This window comes from Lissotriton helveticus, chromosome 10 (assembly GCF_964261635.1).
Source record: "Lissotriton helveticus chromosome 10, aLisHel1.1, whole genome shotgun sequence".
In the NCBI taxonomy this organism is placed as follows: Eukaryota; Metazoa; Chordata; class Amphibia; order Caudata; family Salamandridae; genus Lissotriton; species Lissotriton helveticus.
Window position 1 is genome coordinate 599987860 of NC_136071.1, and position 15539 is coordinate 600003398.

General features: G+C 44.2%; 1 protein-coding gene across 1 annotated transcript in view; it reads right to left on the bottom strand.

The window, feature by feature from the left end:
- The window catches only part of CREBBP (CREB binding lysine acetyltransferase), a 1783742-nt gene extending 1776057 nt beyond the window's left edge, over positions 1-7685 (bottom strand). Inside the window, exon 1 of the mRNA XM_078663125.1 lies at positions 6294-7685. Coding sequence (XP_078519251.1) covers positions 6294-6378 — 85 coding nt within the window. The 5' untranslated portion in view covers positions 6379-7685. The remainder of the gene's footprint in view (positions 1-6293) is intronic.
- Positions 7686-15539: the final 7854 nt, after the last annotated feature.

The following is a 15539-nucleotide window of genomic DNA, read 5'->3' on the forward strand; positions in this document are numbered from 1 at the left end:
CTCTTCCCCATCTTCCTCCCCGCTCCTTCCTCCACCTGTCTAAACTCTTTCTTCCACAGCCGCCTAGTTTCCAGTTCGCTTGTGTGACATTTCAGTGTTTGAAATGTGCTTATATGTGAAATGTCATCGCCGCATTTTCCGTTTTGTGTGCCACTGTGAGTTACAGTTTATCGCAAGTCCAGCTTTGCCTTTGTTGCCGATTTCAGAGTAACCTGTGCAACCTAGAAACAGTGACATGATTAGGAATGTAGCTGGGTACATTTTGTTGTTTCCTGTGTAAACGGTATAACATGTTGGGTGTTGCATGCGTCCCAGGCTAACTTATGAAAATATAAGAAAATAGACAAAGACCAGGCTGACTACAGTGCCATTTTACTAGGGCACAGCTGTCTCTATCAAGCACTGGTGTCAGCAGTTGCTGACTTCTACCATACGTAGCCACAGTAAAGAACAAGCATTGGCACAGCCAATAGGTCTCGCCTTTGGGACCTTGTAAGTATTTCATTATGCAGCACAATATTCTTGGTGCAACATCAACTGTTGCATGGCTAAACACTTATAATGGCCCAAAGGCGAGACCTATTGGCTATGCCAATGCTTGTTTCATATGTCCGCCATAATGTCATTTTTAGGTCTCGCCTTGCAAACACATCGCATGCTCTGCATCACCTTGGCGAGACTATTGTTGTCGGTTTAGTGCGCGAAGGGGCCAAAACAGGTGCGTGCCCTTACAGGCGATGTGCACTCCATACACGTGCACATCTCCTATCCCTGCGTAGGGCTGGCTTTGAACACAGTGCACGCATGGCGCGCTTGCACGCGGAGACAGCTAGGTTCATCAGGCCTCGTTTCCATGTTTGAGAGCCTAGCACTTTCCTCTCGCCACCACCAGGGGGAATTCACCCCTCACACTGGCTGTCACTGGCCTCAAACAGCCGCCACACGTGCCCCTTCTTGTTCTGGACTCCTGAGGCCCAGTCACTACCACAATTTCGTTGAGAAGCAGTGTGCAGCATCCCGAAGATCACAACCCACCGAGAGAAACAGGGAGTCCAGCGCTATAGACACACCGTGCGGCGTAAACCAACCAAAATTCCTAATATGTCATCTCTCAAATCCCCCCTGCTGTGACGTGCGCACCATTGCTGCAGGTGGAGGTGTCAAAGCAGAGAAGTGCGGGAGGGAAACTGTGTAGGCCCGCAGTCGGTGTGTTTTGGAATTTTACCACAATTTACAGAACTGCAGACTGACTTTGTAAGCACTTTAAAGTCCAAAGAACCTGTAGATCATGTATCCCCAACTGTTCTTTCTATCCGGCTTTGCAGCTTTTTTTCGTTTGGTTTCATAATGTACCACAACCCCCTAAACTACAGTCATCATTCACAAAGCCCTCGTGGTTCACATACAGTTGCCAGATGCATTTTGGCAGGGGCGTGATTATATAATCCTACAGCTCAGAGACTGGAATTATAGTTCCATCATGCACAGGACAGCCGTTTTAGATTGGGGTGTTCTGATTGGTGTATAGATGGGATGGAAGAGAGGGACACAGAATCGAAAACCAAGGTAAAGCGAGAAGACATAGGGCCAGATGTACTCTATAATAGTGGATGAAAAAAGTGGTTCCATATATTACAATTTTTTGTTACCACTATTGAATTTTTTGAACCGCCCCATGTAGTATTAGGTCTGAGCACAAAATAACGAACGTCAGGGGGTCATAGAACAACCTGCCTAATAATATCCATTAGGCAAGTCAAAATTTGGGACACCACGTGATCGACTATAATCACAAGGATGGTGGCCTTCAAGGGACAAAAGACCACCATCTCTGTGATGGCCTTCAAGGGACAAAAGACCACCATCTCTGTGAATGTATTTCAAAACATTAAACTTTTTTTTTTTTTTAAAGCAGCCGGAGTTCCTCAAAAGTACCAGGGCTGCTTTAAAAACAAGCATTTGCAATACACTAGTTTTAAGGTATTGGCATTGTTAATGACAATCCCTTTAATTTAGGTTTTAAAAAACAAAAATAACATGCATTGTCTTTTACAATGCCAATAGCTTAAACTTGCGTAAATGCGTGACCTATTACATTGCAAATGCTGGTTGTTCTTGTTGTATATTGCCCTACTTTTACTTTTCTCCCTCAACTGTCTTCCTCAACGGTATGTAAAGCGCTCCGATACCCACTTGGGTCATGTTCGTGCTATACAAAACTTTAAATAAATAAATTCCAGAAGCAGTCTAGAGTTCAGGGGTCTGGGCTGTAACATTTATAGCCCAAATTCCTTTGTTCTCTGGTGGCAGAGAAGCTCTTTGCCCAGCCAAAACCAGTTCTGTCCTCTCTGGTGCAGCTTCCTGGCGGAAGGTGGAGACAGCATTGTCCACAGCAGACCATGTGCAGTTAGGTGAGAAAGAAATCTCCCCTCCCCTACTCTGAATGCAGCCCAGGTCTAGTCAGCCCAGCCCTGACTCACCCAGGAAAGGCAAGACACACCTAAACCCCCCAAGTGGCTGTCTGAACAGTACGCACATCGCCAGCCACTGTCCGTCCAAAGCCAGACAGTCAATACACAAACCTGGAAGACACACAGGGTGGCTATGCAAGAAAATACATACTTTCTAAAAGTGGTATTTTTAAAACACAGAATGTAAAAATCATTCTTACTAAAAGATGCATCTTTATATTCTGAGTTCAGGCATACTAAACTGTATCTTCCCATCTTGTCTCAATGGGAAGTAATAAGCTGTTATAAACAAAATCAGATTCTATCCTATGGGGCGGATAGCCTTTTTATAGTGAAAAACGAAATTGGCAGTATTTCACTATCAGGACATGCAACACACATAAGGACATGTCCTACCTTTCAAATACCCTGCCCACAGGGGTACCTTGGGCCTACATTATGGGTGACTCACAAGTAAGAAAATGGAAGGTTAGAGCCTGGCAAGTGGGTGCACCTGTCAAGTCAACATGGCAGTAGCAAACTGCGCACTGACACTGCAGTGGCAGGTCTGAGTTACATTTACAGGCTGTTCATGTGGGTGGCACAATCAGTGCTGCAGACCCACTAGCAGCATTTGATTTACAGGCCATGGGCACACACCGTGCACTGTACTAGGTAATTACCAGTAATTCAAATATGACATTCATCGAATCACCAATCCATAACATCAATTTACAGAGGGAGCGCTTGCACTTTGGCACTGAACAGCAGTGGCAAAGTGCCCAAAGCATCTAGACCAGCAAAAACGAAGTATAACACACAGCAAAATAACAGGAGGCAAAGGCAAAAATACAGGGGCAAGTCACCCCAATGATGCCAGGCCTAACACCAGTTTTAAGATAATATGGGATTCCTTTATCAAAGATTTAGATAATTCGATAAAATTAAGTTATATTATGGCCTGGTGAGAGGAAACAATTGAGATTTGCAAATCAGACACTGGATAACACACGTCAATCAAAACTGCCACAATTAACTCCTTTCGAGAAATGGTTGTTTACAAAAACAAACTATACACAATTTAGGTGTGGAGTATATACACAGTTTTGACTCACACACTCTACCTATTAGGGAAAACTCCAGGTCAAAGGACGTGGCAGTAAGAGACTGGAAAGACAGTGACAGGGAGAAATGGAGCACACTGCAATACTGGTAATCTAAGCTAGAGAAGATGCATAAATGAGATAAATCCAAGAAATAAAACGTGTTGAAGAAAATGTAGATGCACAGGAACCTAAATCCACCTAACACGAGACTGCCCAAAGCTTAAATGTTATTGTAAAACTGGGTTTCAAGGCACAGACTAGGTTTTCCACCAAACTTCCTAGACTCCCATCATTTGTTATACTAGGAGTGGGAGAAAAGAACACAGCCATTGCATTCACTCAGAGTTCGTCTGATCACAGTACTCTGATGTTCAGCAAAGCCCTTGATCATAGCACCTTGGGCTCTAGAGCAGTGGTTCTTAACCTGTGGTCCGTGGACCCCTCAAGATCCATGAGGCGACTGTTTACAAAATTAAATTATGTTAGAAGATTTATAAATTATATATAAATTAATAAGCAAAAAGTAAAATTACAGATTTTAAAATATTCTGAGAAGGAGTTTGAAATTGGATGCTAGAGAGTAATAAATTGGTATCCTTGGGCTGATTTGTGGGTTTAGCATAAGTAAAACAAACAGAATGTGGTATGGCCGCTTTGTGGCCTCAACTGAACCTCTGGTAGTCGTTGACAAAAAAAATGTTTTGCATGCCTTCAGAACAAAACAAAAAAAGGATAAAGTAAGTGACATGCTAGAGTCAAGCATATCACTTCATTATTCAGAAATTAAACTACATTTTGGAAAACTCCAACCTTCCCATTGTAAGTAAAATTTCAAATGTTGCATTTTTTTGTTTGTGAATTTAATTACTTCAGAATTTGTGTAGCTATTCGTTCTACATTTGTTTCTGCGAGTTGTTTTTGAGGCTCAAACTCTAGATCTTTTAGGCTGGTGTCCTGAGGTTCCAGTGAAGGTTCTGTGGAAGTCCCTAGAAGTCAAAAGATTAAGATCCGCGCAGCTCTACCGTAACATTGGATCACAGGGCCTGGTTATTCGGGGTGTGCGAAATACCAGACCTCGAAATAATTTTAGTCACTAGATCAAAGGAGGGTCAGAGTTTAGTACACAATGGGAGCCTTGACTTTATTCCAAGGCAAACGAATTTAGAACTTGACCCAAGTATTTAAGGGTGGAGAGAAATACTGATTTGATGTAGGTAAAGTCCTTCTTAAGGTGTTGAGGGGCCCAGCACGATTCACTAAGCCAAAACACACTACGCCAAGCGAGAGTTTGAGGTTTATTAGCTTGTCAGAAACGTAACTGCGGGTTATATGGGGCTGTAGTTTCGATGGAGTGTATCGGGGCAGTTTACACCATTAACTCTTCACCAGTCCTTCTTACTCTAGGGTAAAAATTGATCGATCCGAGCCTGCAAGTTGTCGTAATCAAGTGTATATGTGCAAGTCAATAAGCTCTAATAAAAGAATTGATCCGAAAATCACTCTTTCCAGAGACTGCCAAACATCTGACTACTTTTAGCGCAGCAGCTGTGCAAGTATTCACTGTAAACTGTCATCGTTCAACAGTATTCAAAAACTACAACATAACAAAGAAAAAGATGGCATAAGATGCATTCATGCAACAAAATCACAATGGTCCAAAATGAGTGCAGCTGAAATTCATCTTCGAATCAGAAACCGAAAACGACTGATATAGCAAAAAGCCACCGGTTTATCTCCACGAGTCCCAGGTCAAGCTTGTACTGCATTTCTCCAGTATGCCTGGTATGATGTTCCAGCCCTACTTCCATTCCATGCAATAGGCTCGAAACAATAAAAAGTTTAAAACCCATGTGTGCATTCTACTTTCTGACAACTTTTCAAAAAAACATCCCATGCATCTTATGTTAAGACGCTATCCCGCTACCCATACTATGGAGCATCTGCTATTATTTCGCTGTGATTGGCCTAGCTATCAAATGCCATTCATGCAGCACCCGTTTTAAAAACATATCAATAGTGGACGGTTGAATATCAATCCGTATGACCTGAGCCTACTCAAAGACCAACCCCCAATTCTCACTGTTAAAAGTATCGTTTTAGGTGCAGCAGTTCCCTGCAAAAGAGTTGTAGATATAGAACACTGTTTTTTAAGTGATATGGTTTTCAATTCATATTGGACGCTTTCTGTGTTATATGGCACAAGTCATGTATTAATTACATTTCAGGACAAGAGGTGGTCCACAGCTTTGCCTGCTAACCATCAATCCCAATCGCCTGTTGTCATTGAATATATCATCTAACAGAGCTCAATAGGTAACAGGATTCTAGTACCTGCCCCAGCCGCTCCCACTAGTTTCTGGTCACATCCCTCTCAACCAGCTGACGATGCAACTAGTATTATCCGCAGGCCCATGTCAGGTTCCATTGACCGTGCTATTTAAGACACCTCGTCTTCCCCAAAGTAGGTGTCTCACAAACACACCCTGGATTCCATTTCTTCCAGTTAGTATGGTATAGCGTCAACCCTTTCATTCCAATCTTTTGACATTAGCCTGGTTTCATGACAACCAGTTCGAATACAGCACTTGAATACATATGCATGTCCTATGTACAGAAGGCCGATCTTTACATATTCACACAACATGCTTAGCTCACACCTCTAACCACGCCAAAAACTGAATGCAAGCACACCGATAAAGTCCCAGAATGACAAGCATGCCTCGTTCCCACGTCCTACCTGTGCTGTCACTGGCGGAGAAGCCGGGAGAGTTCAGCTTGGCCCTTTTAGGGTTGGGCGGTCCATCCAACAGGTTCTCAGCCATTTTATCCGTTCTGAAAAGTCCCTTTGAGTCGTTTCCTTCTCGCCAAGGCTTTCCCAAAAAAATATCCAATTGGCACACACAAAAAAAACACAAGATCCAAAAAAATGCCGGAATCCCTTCAAAGACTACCACGAACTCCAAATGTCAATGTTCGATTTCCCAAGTACGTAGAGAACGAATAAGCTCCAGTATTCACCATGGATAAGTCTGTCAAATGCGAGATGCTGCGAGCTGTAGGGAGGAGCCCTTGAACCTCCACCCACCCCTGGCACCCCCCACCCACCCCGGGCCTAGGGGACAGAGACCCCAGAAATGGGGCGGGTGGAGGGGATAGTAGATCGGACACCCTGGAACGCAGCCCTGCCACACTCCCACCAAGAACAGGTTAACTGTCTTAATTTAAATATAGACCTTTCAGTAAAATATAGAATAAATATAAATGTGGGGGGTACGCCCCCTCTGTTTCGGCAGACTGGGCTTCGCTCCTCCTCGTCACCTGTATAGGAATCAGTAAGGAGGCGGGGCCTTGACCCTACTCAGCACATCCCCTCCACCCTTCAAGCCCCGCCCCCAGAAGGGAGCAGGAGCCCAAAGGTGTATATGGAATGAGCCCTACACTGCCCCCTCTCTGGTTCCTTCCGAGGCCATCATCAGCCTCGGGCGACCCCTCTGGGTAAATGCAGCATCTACACTGAAACGTTCAGAAGCTGGAAACAAAATAGAAGACAATATATATAACTATATTTTGTTTCCCTTAATGTGCATTTTTTTACATGGCTCCAGATGTTCTATTGGTTTTATTTTTTTAATAGAAAATGTGAATGCCATTATATGCATTTCCTACTATTCCATGCCCTGTCCTGGCCCCATCTCCACCCGCAGCGGTGACACGGTAGGACAATGCCCAGGCCGGTCCCCGTACGTCCCTCCACCCCTACGGTCTCCGTCCCTGGCCCCACTCTCTGGGATCGTCCAGCCGCCGCAGGACTCGCCTCCCCTCAAGGCTCCAGGCGCTGACACTTGCCGCTCCCTGTCCAGGTTCGCCCGTCGCCCGCTCCCCGGTTCCGGCGTCCACAAGATGGCGGCTGTTGATTCCTCAATTAGAAAAAAAAGTTTTTTTCTCTCTCTCCCTCCGTATGCCTCTATCTGACAAGGGAGAGGGAGCTCGCGCACAGCGTCACGCACGTACAGAAACGGGGGTAGGGGGTGGAAGGGGTGATGGAAAGGGGCTGTCGTACGCACGGGAAGACGGGTTCGCGCACGTCCTTGCGCAGCACGTAGACGGGAGCGCGCACCGAGTTAATAATAGTCAGTTCGTCTTTCATATTGGTGCTGTACTAGCTCTCATTCCCTGCAGTATCGCTCCTGAAATTAGTCTACTCTTAGAACATAGCTTTTAAAAAGTATTACTCAGGAATGTTCAAATATTAATTTGGTTGAGTTTTAATACTACAATTTAAAGTTTAAAAATTGAGCAAGCCTAACGATAAAGATTTACTAAATGCAATTTTACTGCATTTATCAGACTAGAACTAAATCATTTCCTGACTGATGCTTACTTTAAGTAGCAATAGTGATTACGCTGTGAGTTTACCGCCAGAAGTCCCTAAGTGCTGAACTGAAAACGAAACTATTGTAATGCGGTTGTTCAGGACTCGTTTATCTTGATGTCCTTATCTCTAGTCCTGTGACTTGGTGCAGCCGTCTTGCAAGGTTTTAGGTGTTGCCTGCCAATGTACGTGGATTAGCCACAAGTGTTCCGAGAACTGTGATTCGAAGGCTTTGGGATAGATTCTCTGGTGCTAGAGTAATTGTAAAGGGTCAATAGGACTAGTAAATTAGGCCACTATAGGCTGAGCACAACATTTCTATCGTTACTCACTGACCTGGCAGTTATTGCACCACAATTTTAGTGACAACTATTTGCCACCGCATTTCAATCAATCAATGTTTATTGTTTCCAGCCGAACAAGCCATAACAATTAAAAACCAATATACAACTCAGTTTGTCATCAGCAATTCTATGGATAAAATACTACAGGACAATTGATAATAATACTTTAACAAGCATTGGTATAGCCAATAGGTCTCGCCTTTGGGACCTTATAAGTGTTTCGTTATCCAGCAGAATATCCTTGGTGCAACATCATCAACTGTTGCATGGCTAAACACTTAGGTCCCAAAGGCTAGACCCATTGGCTATGCCAATGCTTGTTTTTTGTTACCATGGTTCCCAGCAAGAACTTAAAACGCTGTCATGGCTTAAGAAGGCATCGTTAATGTAAACATGGCGGAGTCGGTCAGAGAAATACGTCCATCAAAAATGACCAAGCGCGTGCCCCTCAGGTTCATTTCTGCTTTTCGGTTGGTAGAAGGGTCCCAACTGCATGACGTAGAAAACATGTTTTGAGATTAATGGAGCTCAAGAGATAACAGGTTTAATCATTTCAGTGTTATATGAAACAACAGGGAGGCGAGGTGGGCCATGCAGGGCAGGGACTCGCTTCTATCATGTCCCGCTGAATCAGATAAACATATTACACACAGCCAAGCGCTTTTCTCATGGAATTTCACCATAGAGTTTAAGAGCACATGCACAGGTGGAGATTGCAGGTGGGCGCTTATCCAGGAAGCAAATAACAGAAAATGATAGGGCTTGAATTTAAAGTTGGGAGGAGAGGGTATATAATTCGAAATTCAGAGGAAGTACTAAGGGGTTTATTCACAAGCCCCTTGCAGTACGTCACTTTTTCCCATGTTACAAGTGACACACAGGTGGCGCAAGGGGCTTGTAAATAAGCCATGAAATCTGGAATGGAATTCATCAGTGGAATTTCCACCACCATTGCTTCTTTCTGGCGAAGGAAATTCCACGCAAGTGTATTTCCCCAAAAGTTTGCATTTGCTTTTGAAAGCGAAATTCCTCATTAGTACGAGCCATTAAGTAAGGAAGGCCCTTTGAATCGCCTGTTTGAAATAATGATAGGTCTATTCGATCCTACTTGGAAATATGCACATAGAAATTTCCCAAAATCAGTTTTGTGAACAATTTAGAGGACAGAGTTCTACAAAAAATCATCCCCTAAAGATAAACTGCCACCCGTGGTGGTCTGTAGTGCGGACCCATGGGTGTCGCAGACTACAGACTCCCTTAATAGACCTGTATAATTCACAGTTTCATGTTTTACGTTCTCATCTCCTAGATAAGTAGGTGCGGGAGGCTGGGTGGGGAGGGTATGGTTCTGCTGTGCATCCAAACCAGGTGGGAGGAGCAGGGCCTGAGAAGAGCACACAAGGAGGCCGTTCGCCTTGACCTCCGCCCCTGCCTCCTCTCAGCTGCCCCAGTGGTTTGTGGGAGTTTCCAGAGCTGTGATATTCCAGCAGACTTTCAATCCTAATGCCCTGTTGGGCGAACCACGTCGCCCCATTGTCTCTGGCACTTCATAATAGCAGCTTGATAATAGCCGTTGATAGCCGTTCAGAGATGAGTCTTCACCGCTCCTCGAAGTGTTTAGTTTCGAATTACAGGCAATTACTAAATGACAGAAAGGGGGCAGGTATCTGGGTTTGCCCCCGGGGTGAATTGCCCAGTGCACCTTTCGTTCACCAGGCCTGTCTCAGTAAATTAAGGAAAATCCAGATTGGATGGTGGAACGGGGTCTTGCATGGAATCTTGACTTTTATGCACGGTTGGTGCGTGGGCGACTTTGATGTAGACAATCTGTGCCGGCGTCCAATTGGCAACCTTTTATTGACCTCGTCATCATTTGGGCATCCAGAAGTAACTGGAAATAATTAACAAGTCACCAATATGCGAGCTGCGTGGTGCGCGCGTGAAATCTGACACATAACAGATGGCACACTGCGCGACTCTGCTCGTAACCGCAAGCCGTGGGCGGATACATTTCCTGGGAAAGGTGGGACATGCACCCGCCTTTGCCCAATTGCATGCTGTCTTCACACGCAAAGCCCAATAGAAAAAATGCAAAAAAAAACACATGCACAAGCCTGTGAAAAGTCCAGAGTGATTACAAGAGGTCGTTTTCCTAGTGTAGCGCATGCACGCTGCGCTAGGCTCGACCTAAAAACTATGGAATTATTTTAAAATGATCTTAATTCCTATACTAAAGGTTTAGCTCCTGTTTTTCACGCGGATATAAAGTATTTACCACTCTTTCCCTTGATACAGTATAAAGCAATACATTTGAAAGACAAGTATCCTTTTTGCTGAGCCAATCAATTTGTCAATGCACATACTTTTAACGATATTACCCATGGCATAACTCACTACCCTTAGCAAACAAGCAAATAAATACTGATTATATAAATAATAATGATATATAAGTTCTTGCATGCTAGACGATCTATGCGACTCCATTAGAGATTGTCCAACTTGCCTATTGACATTACATTTTGAGTATGCGACTGATCTTTGTTTACATGCAGCGTAGATGTAAGATGAAACAGCCACTATAATGGCTCTATCATCAGTTCTCATCCAGAGAACCTCCACCTCTTTGCAAGTTCTAATCTTAAATGTAAGAAAATTGGTCACAGATAATATCTACGAATGCGGTAAGTGAAGTGACACAGCAAAATAAAGTGCATTAACGTTTCACAGCCTCCAAGGGGGCAAGGGCACTGCTCCATTCCATCATCTGGTGATTTCAACCATCTTTTAGACACAGAAGCCACTTGTAAAGTATCTCATCTAAATTTAAGATAAAAGGCTCTTTTTCCTGCTGAATAAATATGGAGAAAATCGGATCCAAATCAAAAATCGAAAATTGGATCTAAATCTTGATTAAATGCAAAATAGCGCTTTCATAAGGTACCTATATGGCTCATGTTTGTTCTTTGTTTATTGTGCCAATATGCCTTTGTTACCACATCAAGGCTATCATTTGTGATCATTTCAGGATGGTACCAATATTTATTCAAGATCTAATGGTCAGAATATCTGACAAATGAAAAAAACATGGTAAAATGTGATAATATTGCTGCTTCATAATATCTTGTAATGTGAGTCTATATGATACCAGTTCAGACTTAGACCATATGCGAAACCAATATTTGAAGTGAGCCAATGCAATATAGTCCTCAATTTTGACTATACCTAAATCCGTCCTTCGAGCCAAGAGTGACGTACCAGGCCCCTATTGTAGTAAGCATTGAATGAAGTTGTTTTCAGTAGTTTATACCACCGCATCCCAATAGAAAGAAGTAAAACCTCTTAGCCAGGGCTTTAAGTAGGATGAAGAAACTGCGGGGGTCTCTCAAGGGTGCATGGCTGATGTAATTAAGGGCTTGGCTTAAAAACACCTAAGATAAAAATCTGTGCTTAGCATACTGTGCCGCAATTGGTATTTTGCTGCCTCTTTCCCTGCAACCAGATATGTAATACAACAAGTAACATTCCACCTACAACAAGCCAGGCCTATAAGCTTTGTCAATGGTTGTTAGTTGCATAAGATAAATATGCAATAACTATGGCTTTGTTGCATATAATATTGAAAATGCTTCAGTTCTGAAATGAGGAGAGTGTGAAAGAACGATAAAGAGTCTCTCTGAATTTACATCAGAGGCAGTGAAGAGTGGTACTGCTGCAGAGTTAAGATTTTTTTCACCCTGAGGGTGAGGGCAAAAATGGAGAGCCCGATTGGGACCCATCTCAGCTCCTGCTTTTTAGAACTGCCGGCGCTGAGCCCTGGCAGGACCCGGTCCACTTAAAGCCCTGCTCCTAGCTATCAAGAAGGAAAGTTTCATTTCTATTAAGGACACCGAAGTAAGCATTATGCATTTCTTTCTTTAATGTATTCCTCTCAGCAGTCTCTGCCAAAATAGGTTTCTCAATTACTAATAAACTCTACATTTCCCAAGAATGACAGGAAAATGAATCTGGAACAAAATAACAGTCCATTCCCTCAATCATGGTAATCTGACCATAATATTGCCCTCTGACTGCTCGGTAGCATCCTCTTTCTTCTTGCATGGAATTCCTACATGCATGCCAACCCTCCTGATTCAGGCGGGAGATTTCAAGGCCAGTCTCCTACCAATTCCTGCATTCAGAGACCCGATTCCTCGGCGGGCTGCAGCTGCGGCTGGTATAGTGAGACTCGTATTCATGGCCAGTAACTGTCAGGTTCTGGTTACCTCGCGCCTACCTGAAATATAAACTACAAGTCCCATGATTCCTTCCTGAAGGGGAGGTACTTAATGACGAAATCTCGCTGGGATTAACTCGCGTAATTCCGTTTTGTTTCCTGTGTTGCTGCCGAGTAGGTTTCTTCCCTGCTCGCCTAATCTTGCTGTGTGGACTCCCCGGTTGGAGAGTAATTGAAGACGTCTTCCAAGTAAGGGTAGGACGCCGACTATTTAACACCATCGGTGTGGCGCATTTTCCCGCTGTGCGCTGAAGTTTTTAAAAACCCGCGGTTCATGACGAGCTCAGCTCGTCATGAGCGTACGAGAGGTGTACCTCATGACGAGCTGAGCTCGCCATGAGCGTCGAAGGGGTTAAGGAGCGCTGTGTGTCGGGCTGGCCTCGCGCTGCCGTAGATTCCTTTCCTTGCCTTTGCGGAGAGCTGTTTGTCGGGCTGGCCACGCGCTGCCGTAGATTCCTTTTTCCCTGCCCTTGCGGAGCGCTGTGTGTTGGGCTGGCCACGCGCTGCCATAGATTCCTTTTCCTTGCCTTGTATTATTTTGTTGGTACATTTCCTAAGCGAGATGCGGTGGGGTCATTCCGACTACGCGTGTTCGCTGTTCCTTTACTGCCAAGTAGGGGAGACTTGCGAGCAGCGGAGTTTAGTAGTGATTGGAACTACACATTACCGTATGCATTATTTGATCAGAACATTTCTACAAGGAGCGCAGTAGTATTATTCAAGCTACGCGTTACCTTATTAGCCTTCAGCTTTATGTTGTGAAGCTACTTTGGATTGTGCAGAGCGCTGTGGTGAGGATTAACCACACGCTCCTGTAACTCTTTCTTGCTCAGTGTTATTTCAGTGTAACTTGATTAGTAGTAATCCACCCGTGGTGTGTATTCTGTATGCCACTTTCATTGAGACTGTGCAGGATGTCATGATTTCTCCTTCTTCCACATAATGGTGTTTTATGGAAAACCCAGAGCTTCATAAGTTATCCCTTGATTATCGCACTTCTTGGATGTAAGTCTTTTCCTTTATGGTATGATTGAATGTGGTGCACCAAATAATTACTAGTAGTAGAACAAGGTCCTGGTTGAGAGTACTTATATGTTTTATGTGTTCACAGATCATGTTCTGGGGACCCTGATGTTAAAAGGTCCATAGGACACAACAGGTACTGACTAATTTAGTGAGACCATATGAGTGTAGACATTAATGTTTGCTTTGCCTATAATATGTTATTTGTGTTGTTTCAGATCCTTTTCCCTGCCGTTCCCTTCCCTTACCTTTCCCTCGCTTGATGGTTCGAATACCCTGTGTTTATACTACAGGGTGTTGGTAACGTTAGGAGGTGGACCCCTTAGAGCAACGACTGGATCCTGCAGGACACTTCTGGCAGTAACCTGCTTCTGCAGACCAGTGCACAGCATTTTTGTCACAGGCTCTCTGCCTGCGCTTTCTCTGTGCTCCTGACAGGTAAGGGAAAAAACACGTATCTGTGTTGCTGCTATCCGATCCTGTAGCAGCACACTAACAAGTGCCTTGACAATAGACCCAAATTAAACAATCTCAAATATTTTTTCTAAAAACTCCCAGTTTCCTCTTCTAAAATGTTGGCATGTTTGTTCCTAGTCGCAATGAATTCTCATGATCTGAACCTAATAATAAGAAAATAATTGATTCAGGAATGACAGTATTTACATTGATGATATTACTTAAACAACACTATAACAATTTGGTAAATGTTAAGAGACTTACTCTCAATGCTGTACGTTGCGGAAGAGAAGAATTTCCCATCTCAGGTTCCAGTGTGGAATAGCTCTTGCCTCCATGTCCTAAATGGAACTGATACTTTCCTTCTCAATTGCTAGGAAAATTTACACTATGTGGCAGGACTTGAGGCGAGTATTATGCATGTTGAAAGCCTACTTACAGGGCACCGGTTAGGGGTACACGCGAGTGAATGGCGTCCACCCAGCCAAGAATTTGGACCAAACTGAATAATGTACTGAACGTGTCCCGGTGTAATTTCCAACACCGGGACACTTTCAGCAGCGCCTGCACGTTGTCTCCTTTTCATCTCCAAGTCTTCTTGCCCCAATGATATCATCACAGATTATAGAACGACACCCCCTGAAGTGGCGAATCCAATGGATCGCTTTGTTAGTCAGTGCATCTTCTCCCTTATGCTCCGCTCTCCCTGTAAGTTTGAGAACATTGACCATATGAATTTTCTGAGCTAATGCTGAGTTAATAAGGGGTGGAAAGTTCAGCTTTGGCCTATAGTGTTTTAAATGTACCAAGTCTTGGTGCGAGATTTTGCTTCTTACCCCTGAGTGTTTGGGAGGGCTATTTCTTAGCATTACGGTGGGGAAATAATTAGTCTGGGTGACATTTTGGTAGGCTGGTGCTTGGTTGTGAGAAATAGCAGCACGGTTTGGACAGGGTTGCCTGTGGGGAGGGTAAGCCCTTTCCGAGGTGCCAGGCGAAAGTGGGGCTGGTCCTGTAGTAGTAGTTGGTTAACTGTTCCCTGGGCAGGCTCAATGGGCATTTGAGATCGCGTGTCATTCTGTAGCAGTTGTTTGACCAAAGCTGTAAGCCCATCAATCATAGATCTTAAGGTCCCTAACTCGGTTTTAAGGTCGCTGACGAGCTGATAGGAACATTGGTTATTTCAACCGTGGTTAGAAGCAGGTGATGGTTCGCCTAGCCCATCTGGGGACTGATGGCCCAATGAGTCATCAATCAGGTCAGAGAGGGGGGTGAACCTATTGGTGCATTCAAGTGCGGGCTCAGGCAGGCTTGTATGGTGTCTAATGGAATCTATAGGTGGTGAGTGGATCCTCACAATATGAGACACTTTCCCCTGTTTGCTCAACAAAGCCCCCTTGGTTGACAATCTTCTGAACATATGCGGGAATGGAAGGTGGCCCTCTGGGGCTGGTGGAGAGTTGCCTTACAGCAGGACTGGGGTAGAGGCCTGGTTCGGCATCTAAGATGTCTTCGCAT